This window comes from Phascolarctos cinereus, unplaced genomic scaffold (assembly GCF_003287225.1).
Source record: "Phascolarctos cinereus isolate Bilbo 61053 unplaced genomic scaffold, phaCin_HiC Scaffold_5;HRSCAF=322, whole genome shotgun sequence".
NCBI classification, from domain to species: Eukaryota; Metazoa; Chordata; class Mammalia; order Diprotodontia; family Phascolarctidae; genus Phascolarctos; species Phascolarctos cinereus.
The window spans coordinates 358,941,600-358,962,631 of NW_027555958.1; the positions used below are offsets into that span (position 1 = coordinate 358,941,600).

General features: G+C 40.2%; 1 protein-coding gene across 3 annotated transcripts in view; it reads right to left on the bottom strand.

The window, feature by feature from the left end:
• Positions 1-4,673: 4,673 nt before the first annotated feature.
• MTARC2 (mitochondrial amidoxime reducing component 2) overlaps positions 4,674-21,032 on the bottom strand; it is a 41,613-nt gene continuing 25,254 nt past the window's right edge. The window contains exons 5-8 of one of the 3 annotated variants that reach the window (XM_020982229.2): positions 11,690-11,751; positions 11,534-11,605; positions 10,473-10,625; positions 4,674-6,204 (exon numbers count right to left, since the gene is read on the bottom strand). In XM_020982229.2, coding sequence (XP_020837888.1) covers positions 10,499-10,625; positions 11,534-11,605; positions 11,690-11,751 — 261 coding nt within the window. In that variant the 3' untranslated portion in view covers positions 4,674-6,204; positions 10,473-10,498. Of the gene's footprint in view, positions 6,205-10,467; positions 10,626-11,533; positions 11,606-11,689; positions 11,752-19,114; positions 19,268-21,032 lie in introns of those variants that run through there. The other 2 variants (XM_020982228.2, XR_013487300.1) reach the window with 2 other exon arrangements.

A 21,032-nucleotide genomic window follows, 5' to 3' on the forward strand; every position in this document is an offset into this window, starting at 1 on the left:
AAGGTACTGTGTTAGATACCCGGAGGAGAATACTTAACTGCCTCTATGATCTCATAGATGTGAATGTTCTCTCCAGTCGCACAGATTAAAACTAGATCCATATCTGCCCATTCTGTTGGACTCTTATCCATTTCTTCCCACAAATTTGGCTTTATCAGAGGCTAGGGAAAGAATACAACATTTATTAAAATAAGTATACTAGGAAAGACAGAACATTAGCTCAATCAGGGAAGACTTCATGGAGGAGGTAGTACTTAAGCTGAACCTCCAATAAAAAGAACTAGAGAAGACTACATTTCAGGTATATTGAGAGGAATGCATTTCAGATATGGGGCAACTTGTGTGAATACATGGAGATAGGAGATAGAATATCAAGTTGGGGAGGTTTTATGATTGTGTTATGAGAAAGTCTTGGAAATGACAGTATTGACTTCTTCCTAAGTTCAAATCTGGCCTCAGACACTTGCTAGCTGTGTAACCCTGGGCAAGTCACTTCACCCTGTTTGCCTCAGTTTCCTCATCTCTAAAATGAGTGAGAGAATGAAATTGCAAACCACTCCAACATCTTTGCCAAATACACCTCAAATGGAGTTACAAAAAGTTGGATATAACTGAAACAAGTGAACAACAACAACTTGGAGTAAGTGAGATCATAAAGGGAGGAAATGTAGAAAGAAAATATAGGAAAACTGAAGACAGAGCTCTAGAGAACAGTCATATGAAGAGACAGGAGATAACTGATAACCCAACATGGGGAACTGAAAAAGAACACTCAGACATGGGGCAGGAGAATCAGGAGAGGGGAATAGCAGAGAGGCCAAGCATCCAGAAAGAAGCAGGTGGCTAACAGTGTCAGAAGCTAGAGGGTACAAAGAACGAAGATGGAAAGAAGGCTGTTTCATTACCTAAAAGATCATTGGTAACCTGAGGGAGAACAGTATCAGTCAAGTGGTGGGATCAGAAGCCAGATTGTGAGAGCTGAGAATGAATGAGTAGTGAGGAAATAAAAGAAATGAATTTAGATTATTTTTTCCCCTAGAATATGGTAGTAAAATGGAGAAGAGATATATGATGATAGGAGGGGATAGGAGGGGATAGGATGATTGAGAGGACAGTAAAATCAAGTGAGGATTTTTTAAAAGATGAGGCATATCTGAATATGTTTATAGGAAGTGGGCAGGGCTCCAGGAGCTAAGATGAAATTGAACATGAGAGAGGAGGAATGTTGACAGTGGCGCCTTTGACAAGAAGAAAGATCAGTCCTTCCTCATTGATGGGAATAAAGCAGTACAGGTTGGGGGAGGGTGTAGAGGACTGTGAGGTCTGGAGTACAGGACACGAGGGACCTTAAAACAGATGTCCCCAATTTTGTCATTATGTTAAGTTGGACATCACTAATGTGAAAATATGTTTAATAGGAATGTATATGTATAGGCTATATCAGATTGTGCACCGTCTTGGGGAGGATGGTGGGGAGGGAGGGGGAGAAAAATTTTAAACTCAAAAGCATATGGAAGTGATTGTTGATAAATCAAAATAAATTAATTTTTTTAAAAAGTAAGTTGGAGATATCTGATGAGAGAAGGGTTTGGTGTGGCATTGGGAACTTAAGGAGAGAAGAGGTTAGCGGGAGTCAAGATGGTGGAATAAGAAGTAAATCGCTCTTACCCTCCCTTTTTAACCTCTGAAAGCCCAGAAAATATCACCCCAGGAAAAACCCAGGAATAGCTGAATCAGAAGAACAATAGGGTGCAGCAGTCCAGTAGCCCAGGATAGGATTAATGGGAAAGGCCCCTCTTGCCCTGGGGGAAGGGGAGCAGTACTGAACGGGAGGGGTCCCAGCAAGCTAGTGGAAAGTCCCACCTTAGCATAACTGGAGGAGATCCTGAAACCCAGGTGGTGGAGCAGGCAAACACCAACACTTGGACCCCCAAGTGCCTCACTGAGGGTGGGGGAACCAGTGGAAACCGGCTTGGAAAACTACCAGGTGCCTCGAAATTCTACAGCAACCAGCTCTCCCAGTGCCTCAGCAAAACTGAGGGAAGTAATGCTCCAAGGGGCCCCAGGCAGATAAACATCCTGCAACATCCATCTGAAAGGAGCTGAAGAAAGAGAAAGGAAGGAAAGGCCTGGGTGAGCAGGAAATCTCCAGGTGAGAAGAGGTTTGCAACAAATCTAGAGTGTCAATGAGGAAGAATTAAAATTTTGTCAGATGGTAATGAGGACCTAATGGGGGGGGGGGAGCTTGAATTTGTAGTGATGCAGTTGGCACCGCAGTCTAATTTCCTTTAAAGATATTCAGTATCATGGGAAATGGGAGATGGTGAAGATGGTCCTCATTTGAAGACTGTCAAGGTTTGAACAGTGGGAAGAAAAGGGGTAGGAGGGTCAAGGTTGGAGAACAGTGTACAAGTATAATTGGCTTTCTGTAAGGTTAAGACTAAAGAGAAAGGAAGTGAGGCCCCCTCCCTCCCCAAGACAGCATGCAATCTGATAGAGGCTATACATATACATTCCGATTAAGTGTATTTTCACATTAGTGATGCTATAAGGAAGCATTAGAACCAATAGGAGGAACCACCAGAAAGAGGAAACAAAACACAACAGAAGAAAAAAAAATAGCAAATAGTATGCTTTGATCTGCATTCAAACTCCATAGTTCTTCCTTTGGAGGTGGATAGCATTTTCCATCGTGAGACCTTTGGAGATGTCTTAGATCCTTGCATTGCTGAGAAGGGCTAAGTCTATCACTTAGTCATCAAACAACGTGGCTGTTACTGTGGCATGTAAGTACGCATACTTTATCAGGGCAAGGGTTGGGGCTGAGAGGAAGACATTTACCAGTACTAGCCTCCTTGCAAATGGAAAGTAAGTAACCTGGAGACCTCTAGATCATTGAAAAAAGAATCTAAACTCAATGAAGGAGGCCAACAGAGTGACCCTCAAAAAGAAAAGGGGGAGGTTTTATGACTGTGGTATGAGAAAGTCCTGTAAATGACAGTAGAGAACAAGGAGGATGCTGCCTCCTTCTGGTCTAGTGTATTTTGGCACGCATTCTGGAATATATTTTGGAAGCTAAGAATGCAGTATCTTCTGGAAGGAAGGAAGTTTCTACAAATACAAAAATACAGAACGTTAAAGAAAATCTAGAATGAAAGGAAGTTTGTCAGTGTTAGGAGTTCCAGGGAGGGAAAATGGAAAGAAAGCAAAAGGAAAAGGACTGGGAAAGGGTAGAGTTGAGTCTACAGGATTAGAGAGAGGTAATGGGGAAGGGGGTTTTCATCTCAAGAAATGGGAACTCTGAATCACAGGACTCAGAGGAGAAAGAAGGACAGATTTGATAGCCACAGGACTGGGGTATTACCAGTTGGTAGGTGCCCCCAACCTCCACAGTCCATGATAGTGGAGGTAACAATGTTGTTGTGTGTGTTCAGGCTCCAAACATTAGGCACTGGAGTACGGAGGGGAGACAGGAGGTCATGAGAAGTCTGAGTCATAAATAACACCTACTGCAGAAAGGGCATGACCAGGGCCTGGGACACCACACTTGATATAAAGCTGTGTGTATGTACATGCTCTACCTATGGGGATATCTTCTAGGTGTGGCTGCTATCCCACCAACTTGGGATGAAGCTACGCAGCTGAAGCCATGTGTGAATTCTTTTTTTTTTCCTAATAAATATTTTGTGCCTTTTTTTTTTTTGCTTTTTTGGTGAGGCAATCAGGGTTAAGTGACTTGCCCAGGGTCACACAGCTAGTAAATGTCCTGGGTCTGAGACTGGATTTGAACTCACATCCTGACTCCAAAGCCATGTGTAAATTCTATCCAATCCTTGCAGTTCCAATTTCCAGGCATGGATTGCCCCAGGCCTCTTTTGCCATCTTCTGGCATATTTGAAAATTAAGGCCTTTGTCCAAAATCCCAAGGAGCTTTAGCTGGCTATAGAAAACTCTGTGCAGAGGGCTGATTCCTTTAGCTCTAGGGACGTGCAGCTAAGGGCAATCCCAAGACAACACTCTGAGGCTGTGAGAAAGATGAGAATCAAGTATTTTTCTGCTTCTGCCCAGTCACTGTCTGTTGACCTTTGAGTTTATAGTTTCTGAACAGAAAAAACTGAGAAGAGCCATCATACCCAACTAGGGGAAATAAAGTTTCTCCTGAACATAAGTTAATGGCAGAAGCCTCCATCCTTGAGTTACTGCTTTCTTCACAGACCTTCATCCCAGCATTCAGCGCCTATACCAGAAGGATCAACTGTAACCCAAAGACAAGAGACGTTCCTCATCCACCCCCAGGACCTGGTGGAACACAGCCCCCATTGGAAGTGTTATGTTCCCATACCTTTTCCTGGAGACCCCCCCTTCTGTCCCCCAAATATCCTTCTAGTAATTTAGTTTCATATAAGTAAGTTTGGCACATGGGTTGTTTTTCATTTTTCTGATTTACCACAAAATCACCAATTTAGAAGACATTTGCTTTTGTATAGCGGGCAAAACGAATAAGCTCCTATTACCACTCTCAATTCCTTAATTCACTAATGTGACATGGAAACACAAAGTAAAAATAATAAAGTGAGGTAGCCATTTCTATGAAAGTTACTGTGTTCTTAAACCATAAAGACTGGAGAAAAATAAATGGTGAAAATTCAAATACAGCCAGGAACAAAAGCCCATAAGCCTCAAAATTTCAGAATGTTTAATTTAAATTTATATTGATTACAATAAAAATATCATAAAAGCAGAAGTAAATTATCTCATTGGCACACTGATTCAGGGAGATTTCATTCTTAATCATGTTGCTAAAATAGGAAATGTCCATTAGTTTAAGCTAATTTTCAATATCTCTAAAAGCATTCATACACTCCCCTTAGGCCAATCCCAGCCTTATAACTCCATTCCAATCGAAATTCTATTCTCCTGCCCTCCATTCTTGTTAGAAATATTCCTGTCCCAGAAAAGTTCCAAAATAATGTCTCTCCATATTAAAAACTCACATATCAAGTACAGTCCTATTTCCTAATGGCAGGAAAATAAAGATAACAAGTGATTCGTGAAATAGAGTCTACTAGTGGTAAAAAGACAGTAGGAAGATGTGAAAGAAGCAAGTGTCTGAGTACTCCGATTTATCCTCAAATAGGGAATGTCAGAAACATTACACTTTAGCAGGCTTGCTAATTTTTCCTCAGTTCTTTCTGTTACTTTTAAGAGATGCCATTTTTAATTAGTCTATTTTTGAAAAAACGAATTTTATTGATGTCTTCAATTTTTTACATCACCAGAATTTTTGTTTTGTTAGGCAACGGAGTTAAGTAATTTGCCCAGGGTCACATAGCTAGTACGCGTTATGTGTCTGAGGCCGGATCTGAACTCAGGTCCTCCTGACTCCAGGGCCAATACTCTATCCACTGTGCCACCTAGCTGCCCCCTAGAATTACCAGAATTTCTTCCAGTGTTCCTCCTCTTTTCTCATCCAAGAGAGCCATTCCATATTACAAATTATATTTTTAAAGGAAAAAAAAAAGGAAGAAGAAAAAATTAGCAAAACTGATCAACATATCAAAAAAGTCTGAACACATGAGAAACACACCATTCCTGTGGACATCCCCACGTCTGCAAAGGAGTGAGGTGGGCGTGTCTTCTCATTTCTGTTCTTTGGGCCATGTTTGTTCTTTGTAAATTTTCAACTTTTCACTTTTGATTATGTTGTGCTTATTCTTTCTGTTTAATTTGATTACATTAATTCTGTTTAATTTCATTTGCATCACTGTAGTCATTGTGAGTGTTGTTTTTTTTCTTTCTTCTGTTTATTTCACTCTGCATCAGTTCATATAGATCTTTCCATGCTTCTCTGTCTCCATCACTTCATCATTTCTTACAGCACATTAACATTCCATTACATTCATGTACCAAAATTTGTTTAGCTATTCCCCAATAAATGGGAATCTACTTTGTTTCCATTTCTTTACTACCACAGAAAGTTTAGCTTATTATTATTATCCATTCTTCTCCTAGACCAGCCTCTCCCCAGCCATCCCACCCCAGATTTTTCCTTTTGTCACATTAACATACAGAACATAAGTGTCAGTAGGGAGTCAGAAATATTATAGAATTTTTCCAAGACAAATCTATGAAAACGTTTTATGTTATGGGGTCTGTAGAGATGTCGCTGTGAGATCCTGGTCAGTCGCTTTTCAGTATTGTAACCTGAATGAATTAAAAAAAGACTGCAGTTATTTTACTTTCTAGGTTGCTCTGACATAATATCCCAGGGTCACATCCCCCACCTCATGTCACTTCAATAGATGAGAATTTTTTTTTAATTTGAGGGCAAGGGTAAGGCAGTTCCCTACTTGTGATATCATATGTGTAATTAACTCATAGGATCATAGATCTAGAGCTGGAAATCACTTCAGAGATCATCTAATCTAACCCATTTTACAGATGAGAAAACTGAGGCCCAGAGAGGTTCTGAATTGCTCGTCACAAAGGTATTGCAAGAATCACAAAGGAGGAAGATGGGCATTCCAAACATGGGAAATAGCTAAAATGAATGCATAAAGTTAAGAAAAGGAGTGTCAGCAAGACCAGTTTGGCTATACCTTGGAGTTTGGGAAAGGGAGTAATGTGTAATAAGACTGGAAAAGTAAAATAGGGCCAAGTTGTAAAGACCTTTAAATGCCAAACAGAGGAGTTTATACTCGCTACCAAAGGCAATGGGAAGCCACCGTAATTTGTTAGGTATGAGAATGACATGGTCAGGCTTGTGCTTTGGGAAAATCACTTTGATGCCTTGTGGAGAACAGGTTGGACCAAAGAGAGACTTTGGGTAGGAAGACCAATGAAGAGGCAATTACTGCAGTTGCCCAGTAAAGAGGTGATGTTGGCCTGAAGTAGGGTGATGTCTACATGAAAGGAGAGAAGAGGAGTTAGAGATGACTTAGAGGTAGAAAGAAGATTTTTCTTTCTTTCTTTTATTTATTTATTTGCTTTTAGGCAATTGGGGTTAAGTGACTTTGCCAGGGTCACACAGCTAGTAAGTGTCAAGTGTTTGGTCTGAGGCCGGATTTGAACTCAGGTCCTCCTGACTTCAGGGCCGGTGCTCTACCCACTGTGCCACCTAGCTGCCCCAGAAAGAAGATTTTTCAAGGATTGCATGTGTGGGTTGATAGTGAGGAGCCGAGATTGAATTGCGTGTGTTCCAACTGAAAGGAAAAAAAAATGGCCTCTGAATTCTAGATGTTGTCCATTTAATCACAAAATGCGAGAAAGCATCGATTGGATGCCTGCTGTGTGTCAAGCCCTTTGCTGAGTACGATGGAAATATCACAAAATAATATAAGGTGAGATCTGTATTAGGAGTAACATTTTTTCAGTTTAAACTAAGTTCCATCCAGATTTCCTTGTGGCCAAGTATCTTTCTCCATGTTCCCTGAAGCATCCAACAGACAGCCGGTATTTGGTCAATAATATTTCTCAATAACTGAGCAGCAAAAGAGACCCAAGGTGTTTAAAATCTCAGATCCTGCTCTTCCATTAATAATCTGTAAGAGTTTGGGCAGGCTTCCTAACTCTAGGCAATTCTAATTCATCTTTTTTCTTCTTGTGACCAAATAACTACTGAACAGAATAATAGAGCTGTGTTTTCCTGGCCTAATTCAATTTTGTTTAACAACCATTTACTATGTGCCTCTATCTGACAGAGTGCATAATAAATTCTAATTTATTAATAAATATCTAATTTCAGCAAGACAATAATAATAATCCTGTATTAATAATTCTATATTCATCTCTTTACACTAATTTAGTATAGATAGGACAATAGTCAAGACAAATTATGAAGGACAATTCAAAAAGCTACTAGAACGAATGGAAAATAGAGTCTGTAAAGTTTATAAAGCTCTTTATATATATTGCCTCATTTGATCTTCCCAACAAACTTGTGATTAAGGGAAGCACTTAATTTTACATTATATTAACTTTTACAGCTAAGGAAACTGAGGTTCACATGGTCACTTAGTTAAGTGCTTGAGTTGGAACTCAAAGCCAAGTCTGTCTTAACTTGGATCTAGCATTCTTTCCATTATATATACCATAATGCCCCTCAAAAAAAAAAACAACCCAGTAACACTATTATAGTTCCAGATTTGTTCCTCATACTTACTGACTCTGTTATGCCATGTTTAAATCTTCTTCACTCCCCTCAAGGGACCTAAGCCTCTAACTCCAAATCCATCTCACTGCCATTCAAAGGCACAATTTTCTGCCCCGAGGAAAAATTCTCAAACTTTAAATTGCTTGAAATCAATTATGATCAGACTGTTGTTCAGTTGTTTTTTTCAATCATGTCTGACTATTTGTGACCCCCATTTGAGATTTTCTTGCCAAAGATACTGGACTGGCTTGCATTCATTTCCTTCTCCAGCTCATTTTACAGATGAGAAAACTGAGGCAAACAGGATTAAGTGACTCGCCCAGGATCACACAGTTTCTACGTGTTTGAGGCCAGATTTGAACTCAGGAAGATGAGTCTTCCCAACTTCAGGCCCAGCACTCTATCCACAGAACCACCCAGCTGCCCCTAGGTCAGACTAGATAATACCTGAAGTCCCTTCCAATTCTGAGATTCTATGTTTCCCTCAGCACCACAATCGCTACCTGACCCCTACTTTTAATTTCTCCTACAAACCCTCCACCTCCTTCCCTACTCCAGTTCTTCCACGCAAGTGGTCAGACCGTATCACACCCATCAATCAAGCTACTCTTCTCAAAAACAAACCGTTCCTTTATGTGCATTGAATAAACTCCATGTTCTTAGTTGGGCAGTCAAAGATCTCTTATAACCTGGCCCAAACTACCCTTGTCTGCCAATTTTCCACTAGTTCCCTCTAAGAACTCTATGTTCTAGATACGCATTCCCTGAACACCCCCTATCATTTCTAGCTTCTACACCTCTGTTCATAGCAGCCTCTCATTCTATAAAACATACACCCCCTTCCCAATCTTTCTTTACAGCAATTCTGTCCATCCTTCAAGATACAGCCCAAATGCTATTAACCCTTCTATATCCTTCATATTCTACTTATGTGTTGTATTGTGGCAATTTTGTCTTCTTTTCTATTGTAAGCTCCTCGGGGACAAAAATAATGTCTCGTCCACTGTTTTTTTTCTCTCATATACCTTGTGACGGTGCCTGGCAAATAATATTCCCTCAAACAATTATTTGGTGAATAATAAATCAATGAATTTGTAAAAGGGCAGAGGAATATACAGACCTAGACAAGATGACAGAGATTAAAAGAATGTATGACAATCAAGCCATCACGGAACGATTAATTATCCATTACTTTCATACCCATGGTCTTGACATGCAGGAATTACTCATTCATCACAAGTTGTCCAGTGTCAGCTGTTTTAGTCACCTGGATGTGGGATGCTTTGCACCCAGCATACAAGGTGTTCTTCCAAACACCTAGTTCTTAGGATCATAAATTAAGAAATGGATGTCCCAGATAAATAATATCAATTAGATATCAGTAATATCAAATTGAATATCAATAAGAATAATAGAGGTAGCAGTATAATGCCACACTGGCAAGAAATGTAAGTTACTGTTCAAAATCCTGAGGGAAGAAAGTGAGGAACATCTTCCCTGCTGAATTTGATGAAATAAGAGGCAGTCCTCTTCCTAGAATGATTTTAATGCAGCCTATCTGAAAGGAAATGTTTTTTAAGGACCCAAAGAGATCCTGTTCAACCTTGAGGGTAAGACTCCTTGCCTGAGAGGAGATGAAATGTCTCAGCTAAGAGTGTTCAGACAGGTCTCTTTCGCAACATATGATGTCATCATAGCCTAGGCAAGGGGTAGGGAATCTGTGGCTTCTAGGTCCTCAAGTGTGGCTCTTTGACTGAATCAGTCAAATCAGAATTTAAACTGAAGGCCTCTAACTTCCAATCCAGGGCTCTTTGCACCATCACTCAAAGGCATCGTTCTCTGCCCTTGGGAGAAAATGCTCGAACTTTAAATTGCATTTTTTAAAATTTTGATGAAATTTAAATTTGGTTTAACAACTTCACACAGTTGCTTTTGGATTCTAGTCCCTTTCCTTGACTTTTCTATCAGACATAGAAAATATAAATAGATAACTCTTGAGAAGACATGACCTGCATTATGAAGGTCATCTGAAATGAAGTAGAAATATTAACCAATGGACATCATTCCACTGGGGAACCCAACATAAACTTTTTATAATCTAATGGAAAGTTGCAATGGGAAAAGCTGAGACTAAAATAGAGATTACAGTTGTCAGAATGAAGAGGGCAAAGAAATGTCTGCAAGTTCCAATATCATATCAAGGAGACTACACTCTCCAGAGATCCAAGGAAAGGAAAATGGAAAATCTTCCAACATAAGTCAATTTGATTTTTATTTCATCATAATTTTGTGCAGGAAGGAAGCTTTGCATTTACCATACCAACTCGTCACCCCCCAGGACTTCCATCACTGAGTCATCAGATACACAGGGTCACCGACTTTTAGGCTTCCAATTTTTTCCACTGAAAAATACATCCCAAAGAGTGGGGCTGACTTGTATATATGCTTCTCTGCTGGATCACAGAGGCGGTAGCTGAAGGGGACAAAGAAACATCATCATGCAAATGAAAAAAACATAATATAAAGCAAATATGCTGGCCCAGGGAGTCATGCAAACAACTTCTAGAACCTCTCCTGGAAAGTTGATAGGAATGAAAGTGCAGGAAAGACTTATTTCTGGCATTTCCAAGAGTATCCTGTTATTATATATGAACTTACCAGCACTGCATCTGCATCTATGTTGAGAGGCCTCCCTGGAGGCCATAAAAAAAAAGTTTTTAATTTATTTGTTCAAATATGCTGTCTACCTACATAAATCAATTTCATAATACTTTGAATGGAATAGAGATGAAAAGAGGAATTACTCTAGATTCCCTTAGTTGTTCAGTTGTTATGTACAATTCTTTGTGACCCCATTTGGGGTTTCTTGGCAAAGATATGGGAGTGGTTTGCCATTTCCTTCTCCAGATGTGCAACTCAGGCAAACAGGGTTAAGTGACTTGCCCTAGATAACACAAAGTATCTAAGTATCTAAGACTGGATTTGTACTCAGGTCTTCCTGACTCCAAGCCCAACACTCTATCCACTGCACTACCCACCTGCCCAGATTCCCTTAGAATTCTGACAAATTCATAAGCTTAACAATGAATCAATCACTGGATTTCTAGAACAGAGCAGTCAACCATGAAAACAGAAATGGTATTTACAGGAACTTGGGGTGTGATCTGAAGCAGCACTTACATCTGGGCCTTCAAGGTAGAAAAACTAACTTCATTGCATCTAAAACTCTAAGATCTGAAGGGCTCTAGACCTTTCAGTCCAATCCCTAACTACCTATATGTTTAAACCTAGTTCTGCCATGATAATACAATGACAGCATGATAATACATGACTATCAAAAGTATCCTTCCCCCAACCCCCCAGTTTCCCGCCATGATTTACCTCTTCAACGTTTCCAGGGGCTCTTTCCTGCTAATGATCCCAGTGTCTGGGTCCACTGTCGTCAGGACACATCTGCAACAGAGCCAAGAAAGAGTTAGGCAAATGTGCACAATAACCAATTGCCTTTAAGTACTGATTTGGGGTTAGAACTCTTACCTGGGGCAAGCCAAAATCTTGTTCATTTCCACACTTCCAATTAGGATTTCATCCCAGGTATCCTAAGAGAGATAAGTTTTCTTTTCAATAAAGGCCTCATTAGGCTTTGCAATCAGTTCTTTATTAGTTGGCAGCAACTACAGCTGGATATAGAGAACTCCCCTCCTTCCCTTAAAAAAAATAAGCCATTTATAAAGACCATGATCCTGAGAAGTTTTTGGAGGCAGTATAGTCTAACCAAGCTATGCACAGAAACCAAATTTTTCTCGTGCAGTTATTTCAGTCATGTCTAATTCTTCATTACCCCTTTGGGGGTTTTCTTGATAACAATAATGGAGCAGTTTGCCATTTCCTTCTCCAGCTCATTTTACAAATGAGAAAACTGAGGCAAACAGAGTTAAGTGACTCTCTCAGAGTTACACAGAAAATATCTGAAGCCAGATGTGAACTTGGGTCTTCCTGACTCCAGGCCCAGGCATTCTATCCACTGTGCCATCTAGCTGCCCAAGGCTGCTATAGCCTTCTATTAACCGTGCCCAGGGATTAGACCAGTCACTGACTCTTTCCACAGTATTCTGTGGAACACTGTTTTTCTACCTTGAAGGCCCTCCCCTCTCAGGAGATCAGAATTTCAAGCCCTTGGATTAGGTTCAGGGTTCTAAGATGCACATTTTTAAAGGGAAGTTTTAGAGGTGCTCAAGTCTCAGGATTATGATTAAATAACAATAGACTCTATAAGGTCATCCAATCAAACCCTTACCTGAACACGAATCCCTTCTAAGACATACCTGAAGACTCCCAGTGAAGGGAAACCTGCCTCCAATTATAATGTGTATAAACATACAGATTTATGTTTGACATGTTCCTTATGTCAAACATAAATCTGCATCTCCACAATGATTGTAGGAACATTTTGAATCACATAGGCTTCTATTATTAGGTCTGGAAACTTAGCCATCACTTATAGCACTGCTTCTAGAGGGAAATTAACTTTGTAGGAAAGAAACTGACTTATAAACAAAGTTTTGCAACCAAAATCCACTTTGAAGTTGGGGACCAGCTGAAAAACAAATATTTCCAAATAATTTTCTGATGTCCCACTTATTTCAAGCAAGTCAATACTGTAAAATAGGATAATAAGACGATTTGGGCAAACACCCAGGAGCAGATGTAATAGTATTTGCTTCATTATGGTAGTGGATGTAGGCCACATGTTAGGATAGCTCAAGACATCAATTTGCTGAAACAGGCAGTATGCATTTCACCACAGGAGGGCAATGCAGTCACTTACAAATATACCTATGGCTACCTTTCTAAAAGTTGGAACACTTAGGTCATATCCAATGCCTCTCTGACAAGTAATGAAGATCTCAACAATTCAATTGGAAACCACAAATCTATGTTAATTCAAGATTCTGGTGGTGAATTCAAAGCCTCAGAGTCTAAAATTTCAATGAAAAGTTTCTCACAGCCATGATTCAGTGATAAGTAATCTTTTCTGCATATGCTATTTGGCCCTTGCAACATATGGCAGGCCAGAAAATCGCCTAAATTTCAAGACAGCTTTCTTTCTAGCCTCAGATGCCAGGCTTGTAGGTTCCTCCTCAATAGAAGCATTATTTAACATTTGCAAATAAATTCATTGAAATAAGGGTGTATGTTTAGGAAAGGGTGAATTGGCTCCAGGTTTTTCTGGGTGAAAGATAGAGGGGGGTAAATGCCCTTTATAGCTTTTTTAAACTACTCCTTAACACTTATATAATGCAGAGATTCCCAGAGTGGGTGACACTGCTCTCTGGGGGGTGCTGGAACGATCCAGGGGGGTGGTAGTAGCCTCTGGTAGTAGGGAACATTGAATAAAAATAAGACGGTAGTGGAAGCATAGGGAAAGAAGAACAGTTGAAAAACAGTTTGTTCATGTTTCATCTGTTGTATAACAGAGTTAAAGTCTAGTGATTACATTATTTTCCAAATAAACACACAAAATACAAGTTATAACCTATCAGCAGCCAAGTCTGCCTTAACAAGCAAGTGTTGTCAGGCGAGCGTGTCATGCATGCATTATTGGGAAGTCTAGCATGCATCATCAGGAATATGTGCGTGTAATGATGTTTACAATACGTTGCTATATAGTTGCATGACGCAATGTTGCATCATCAAAATTTCAATGCGGAAAAAACCCCACAAATTTACAATAAATTATTAAATTTAAGATGTGTCTTTTTAAAAAAAAATTATATTCTATTGAAATGATGCAAAAAAACTCCCAACAAACTGTGAAAGCGTTAAAGAAAGTAGACTTGTGGGGGCTCCTGCATCTGTGGCCGGCTCCAGTTGTTCTGACGTTCGTCTTGCTACTGTGCTCAGATGACTCCAGATGAGCCTAACTGATGACCTTGCATTGCCCTGCCTCACTTAAATCCAATTCACTTGCAAGTCAAGACATCACCCTCTTGATATCATTAGTCTTCTTCCAGAATGAAGAACAAACAACAAGCCAAGAAGACTTGGGTTCAAATTTTGCCTCTAAAACTTACCAGTCATGAGACCTTGGGCTAGTCCTCTCCATGCTCTAGGTCAGGCCTACATAACATATAGCCCAAGAGCCATTTGCAAGCCACCAAAGGATTTCAGACAGCCCACGAAAAAATGTAGAGGATGTAAAAGAAAGTAAAGATGTAACAAGCGTTTTGTTCATGTCCGGCTTTACCCTGCCTTTTACTAGTCAATACTGTACTCATCATGTAACTTGGGGTGCCACTGAGCACTCTTTCCTCTTTGTCACATGACCCATGGCAACCAACCATCACCAACCCGTCTCTAGTGTGAAAGAAGCAATTTCATGATAAATAAAAATCTTAAGTAATAAGTATAATTAACTGATATTAATTGAAATTTCACTTTTTAAAAATATGGTTTATTTGCAAAATAGTTTAATCATTAATTATACCTTTACTTGGAAAGTGAACTGCTAAAAACCTATCTGTGGCCCCAAGAAGTTTAGCTTATTTTAATTTGGGCCCCTACCTACTGCCAAGTTGTGCAGGTCTGGTCTAGGTAATTCTTTAAGTCTATGAATCGCCAGTGGTGTCAACCTGCATTGGTAGTGGGAACTTCCTCATCCAGGAGTTCCTTATATCTATGAAGGCACAGGTCCACTCTATGACTAGTCATTCTCTGCACAAAATGAAAGCTGATCTCTCTCCTAGAAGGGGAGGTCAAGAAGATGGAGGAATACCCCTCCACTCACCAGTTTATCAGAGACAATGGAACTTTACTTAAAAACAAACAAACTGGCAGAAGAGCTGCATGGGAAGAAAGAGAAAGAAGGAAAAGGGAAAGGAGGATGAATGAATAAAAGAACGTATATTAAGCATATACTATGTGCCAAGCACTATGCTGAGCTCTTTTGGGTACACAAAATAAAAATTAAAGACAGTCTCTACCCTCAAGGAGCTCAGAGTCTAATATCAAAAGAAGAGAGAAAATCTGGCAGGAGGAGGAAGAGGCAGAGGAAAGTAACCCAGGGCATAGAGTGCCGCAGTCCAAGCAGGACATGATCTGAGCAAGGGAGAGTTTCAGAGTTCATTTCATCTTGCAGAGTAATGAGTGTCTGGAGATGTTTAAGTCCAGGAAAGTAGTGAGGTGGGAAACAATGAGTGAATTCTCTAGGTGCCCTCCTTAAATGGTGAAGAATCAGGAGGGAGTTCTCTAGTGTCCCTCCACCCCCTCCAAAGAGAGGGTGCACACAGGATGAAGAAGTGAGAGTCTGAGTTCATTTCATCTGCAGAATGAGGTTAGTCCAGAAAAGTAGCCTGAGGCCAGACTTAGTCTAGCATTCTTTCCACTGTACCACATTGTCCAACTCTGTCATCTCAGTAATCAGCCTATATCAGTAAACCTCAGTTTGCAGAGTGAACGCATGCATTCATGGACAAAACCACTCCGTTTGAAACCTGTTTTTCCCAAGAATGCTTTATCTCTATTTGCGAATGATAATAATAGGTAGTATTTATACAGTGTTTTCAGATTTGTAAAGCATTTTGCAGATATTATCTCATTTCCCCCTCTTACAAGAACCATGGGAGGTAGATATTATTATTATCCCCATTTTATGAATGAAGAAACTGAGGTCGGGAGAAATTAAGTGACTTGCCCAGGGTCACACAGCTAGGAAGAGCCTGAGGTAGGATTTAAACTGAAGTCTTCTTGACTCTGGCTCCAGCATTCTATCTAAGTGGCAACAAGCTGCTTCAGAAATAGGAGGTAGGGGGAAAAAATTAAAAGAAAGAAAAAGAAAGAAAATTTAAATTTTTTTAAAAAGAAAAAGAAATGGAGGTGGGGAGTGGACCCTCACCCTGCATTTGTAAATCTCCTTACCCCTCTTTCTTTCTATGCCTCTAGCCAAACCAACCACAGTAAGTTTTAATGATATCTAAGTAAACCCTGGGGGTACCTATTTATTTAAAGCAAGCTTTTTATAATAGGAATCCTTTTGTAATGTGAATAGTCATTCCTCTTTACTCCTACCTGACCAATTTATCTTTTTTCATTTGTTTACATTTCTCTTTTTCTTCCTGGTATCCCAATATGCTGTGAACCATTGAACACAACAGTCTAGGAAGAATTAAAATTGAGCATCGTCCATGGAAAACCAGTAGTCTGAATTGTCATTCCTATGCTAAATTACCTACATCGCCGAACTCTGCTGTTTTTATTTAGTTGGCCTCTTAAATATTGCCATGCATTAGCATTTTCCATTAATAGTTAACAGGATCACCAGGCATGGGAAGTGTTATCACTGAGCAATGGGACCAGGTGACCAAGTTAATACTACCCTTAAAGCCTTAACTACTGGGCCTCCTAACTTGGGAGGATAAATGCACGACATTAGCAGTATCAAACTAGGATAGGATTTTTTTTCCCATTTAAATGCATACACATTTCTATACGAAGATAAAAGTCACTTACAATATGAAAGAACAAAATGTTTCATAATTTAAAAGGCATCAATGCTTTCTTTAAACTTACCCTACTATGGAAAGAAGCGTAACTAAGGTTCAAATTGGAACATTTATACAAGTAAAACTCACCTATAATTAAAAAACAAATAAACAAACAAACAATTATCACCCATCCAAGATCCCTAAAAGTGCTGCTTAAGTTTGGGTTAAGTCTACAGCTTTTTCCCTTGTTTGTCAAGTCACTAGAATATGTAACTACTTCTAGCCAGGAATATGAAAATGTTCTGGGTTTCCTAAACCATGAGTTCTTTTGTTAGAGTATTTTGTGTGCTTATTGTTTTATACCAGAACACCCAACGCAGATCATAACTACCAAATATTTAGCTGTGCAAAATAGTTCTCTAAGTGCTTAAATGCAAATAAGAGACATGTTTTTTTAAAGATAAATTTGTTGTTGAGTTGTTTCAGTCATGTCCAACTCTTCATGAAACCATTTGGGGTTAGGATATACTTAGATTACTTTCTTCAATTCATTGTACAGGACAAGAACACAATCACTGGTGCCTCTGAGAACACTGGATGAGGTACTTTTTTAATTTTTTTTTTATTTTTAGGTTTAAAAGCATTCATATTTTCTCCAACTCCTTGCACAGCTGTTTTGGCTCCTACTATGTGAACTCATGCTGAGTGGGTGATGGCATTGTCTTTCTCCCTGGTATGAAGATTAAAGGGTTTAACAAAGGATTTGACTAGACTTCAGTCACGTGGTGGCCAGTACAGACCTCTCGTGGGCAGAAAAGGATGGGCAGTGAGTGCTGATGGTCCTTTGGCTACCTGCAGTACTCCTTTATTACAATCTCTCGAGATGGCTGTCTGCTCCTTCGATACACGTGGAGAGAGAGAGTGGATGAGGTACTTTTGAAGAAAGTTTTACCAATCTTCCTCCAGCAATCAATTGTCCCAGTATTGGGATATGACAATTGTCCCATGACATCAGGTGCCCAGTCGGCACCTTACCATATCAAAGGGAAAGGAGAACACCACCGCTACCGCAGTCACTGATTGTGCAACCATCCAATTTATCACAGTCTGAATGATCTTAGCATCTGGAAGCATGTCTTTTACTGTATCATAGATTCACAAGGAGGCTGCTCTATAGATAATAAACCTTGCTCTGAGGCATTGAAAACTTGCCATAAGCCACAAATTCCATCAGACAGTGATTTTCAGAATGTTTCCCAGGCCTTTGCATTCTCCTTCAGTGCCAAATTTCCCAGTATCAGCAGCAGCCAAGGGGGGTTCTTGCAAAATCCAAGAGGGAGACAAACCAGAGAAAAGTGGCTCTATCTGCACAGCGCCAGAGGTCAGATTACCAGCAAAATACTTGCAAAATTGTGGGCACAGCATCCCCAAAACACCTGCTTATTGCTTATCCTTAAAGGCAAAGTTAAGGGCCCAGGCGGGATGAAATATCTTATGACATTTGTTAAGTTACCCTGCCAGCGGAGATGCATTCTGGGAAGATGGTGGAGTAGGTCAGAAATTTACAGGCTCTCCAGATTTCCTCCACAAACACTTTGTTCCTTTGGAATTCAAACTATAAAGTCTATTGTGCCTTTATACTGCTTATTAGTAGTAATTTGTTTACTTGTGTGCTTTCCCTGATGTAGTCATCTATCTCAGTGGGGGCCAGGGAGGTCTCAGAGATAGCAATAAAATGCCACCAGCCAGGAAGTCCTCAGTGAGGGAGATGGCCTGTTTTGTCATGGTTACAGAGGGAGCAGTGGTGGAGTTGGAGGCAGAGACACAGTGCAAGAAACCCGGAAGCCAGGGAGAACTTGGCTGCCTGCCCAACCCCAGCCCCTCAGGTTGGGCCAAAAGTACCATGAGTTCTTAACCTGGGATCTTTGGTTAGATTTCAGGGGATCCATGAATTTAGAGGAGAAAAAAAATCACACTTTTATTTCAATATAACTGGTTTCCTTTCTAATCCTATGAGTTTTCTTTTTATGCATTTAAAAAAGAGTATTCTGAGAAGAGGACAATAGGTTTCACCAGAGTGCCAGAGGGAGTCTGGGGCACAATCACCGTTAAGAATCACTCCCTTAAGCAAACATTTAAGTAAGGCTTTTAACCTAAAAGGAATGTCAGAACAATTTGCCTTTTGGCTGAGATAAACACAGGAACATTTCATTCCCAAAGAGAGAAGTTTTCAAAACACAATGGGCTGATGAGTAAAGGGTTCCTATGGGAAGAGGTCTTTAGCCATCCTGACAAAAATAGAACTGGAAGGGAAGATCACAAGGTCCAACCACCTCATTTTACAGAGATAACTGAGATCCAAACAACAAATGACTAACCAAGGTCATATAATGATTTAGTGACAAAACCTAGACTAGATCTCAGGTTTACAGACTTTCAACAGTTCAATTCAATTCAAAGAATTGATTTAAGTACTTACTATGTGTAAGGCTGCTAGGCCACAAAGCAGATAGAGTGCTGGGCCTCCAATCAGGAATTCTCCTCTTCCTGAGTTCAAATCTGGCCCCAGACTCTTCCTTAGCTGTGTGACCTTGGGCAAGTCACTTCACCTTGTTTGCCTCAGTCTCCTCATCTGTAAAATGAGTTGGAGAAAGAAATGGCAAACCACTCCAGTATCTTTGTCAAGAAAACCCTGAATGGGGTCCGGAAGAGTCAGAAATGCCTTGAAAAACAACTGAGCAACAACAAATTTGTAAGGCACCGTGCCGTGAATGAAAATAGTCCCAGCACTCAAGGAACTTACATCTAACAAGTAAACAGACAGAGCAAATAAGTTCAAAGTCATTTGAGATGGGAGAAAGCAATATCAACCTATGTCATAGCAAAAGCCTTTTTAGGAGAGGAGGCGGCACTTGGGATGAGTCCTGAAAAAGTCTAAGAGGCAGAGGTAAGGAGGGAGTGCATTCCAGGGACTGCGCAAAACCATAAGAATGGGAACAAAAGTACCATATACTGCAGTCACCCATGTTTGTAGCTCAGCCCACCACCAAATGGAAAGCTATGTGAAGTCAGGGACCGTATTTAAACTTTCTAACTGCTCCAGTGCCTAGCCCAGGGATAAATGACTGTTGAGTGGATTAATGCACATTGAGCATTTATTTCATTTAATGTTCAACCAACATTATTGAGTGTTTTTCAACTGTGTAAGATGGAACAACATAAAAGAAAGAAGAAAGCACAGCCCCTGCTGTCTAGGAGCTTGTTAGAGATTAGGGACCGAACCTGTGACTTTTACTGATACAGGAAACTAACTCTCAGGTGAGGAAACTCCCTCCACCAATGCAACATAGTGTCTTCTCTACAATTTATAGGCTTGGAGAGTTGCTAAGAAGTTAAAGTTAAATGACTTGTGCAGGGTTACCACAGCTACAATGTGTCAGAAGAAAGACTTGAACTGAGGTCTCCCTGGCTTGAAGGGTGGCTCTCTATCTACTGCTGCATATTGTCTCTCAGATTCTACCTGAGCAGACAAAATAAATGTTCATGAAAACAACTGTAGGGCAGGGATTTTGTTCCTCAGAGGGCAAGAGGAAGGGAATTGGATGAAGGTCACCAACCTTTTCTCTTTTCTCTTCCCAGCACAGCTAGGAATGATTTGCTAGGAGCAGGGGATGGAATTTTCTGACCATAACTCAAAAAAGAATTACGCTGAGAGACTCTGAACTAAAGACAGCAGAGAAGTCAATTCAAATGGACAGACTTAAATTTCTAAAGTCTTTTTATAGCTGGCAGGAATATGAGCTCTTTGGAGCTGGGTCCTAGCACCTGCCACAGCAGCTCAGCAAAAGAGCCAAATGAAGCCCAGCTAATGACAGGAGGGAGCCCATCAGAGACATCCAGTCAGGAGAGCAACTTAGTGGAAATGCCTAGCAGAGAGCAGCATAATGACATCACCAGAGGGCATCTATAGAGTCCCACAGGGCCAGGGTAAGCATTGCCACTGGACATACATATTTCTGCTCACGTGTATTCGTTACTTGTATGGCCCTCTGTACATGTTCCCTGAACATGCCCCCTCTCCTACTGCTGGTGTAGTACCCGTGGGAGAGTATACCCCTATGTGGTAGGAGGAGGATATGAAATCTTTCTTGTTATTTATTTTGCTAGTTTGTCTAATTAAATATATTTTGCTTTAAATTCTGTCTAGCTGTTCTAGTTAAAACAACAAGAAGAACAAGAACATATCAGTGAGTGCTTGCAGGATCTGATTTCAAGTGAATTATGACCTATGAGGTACCTTAAAACTGAAGGATCCAGGCTCTGGGGGTAGGGGAGCCTCATATGAAAGGGACCCTGAGTGCTATACAACGAAAGAGCAAATGACAAGGTGATTTAGG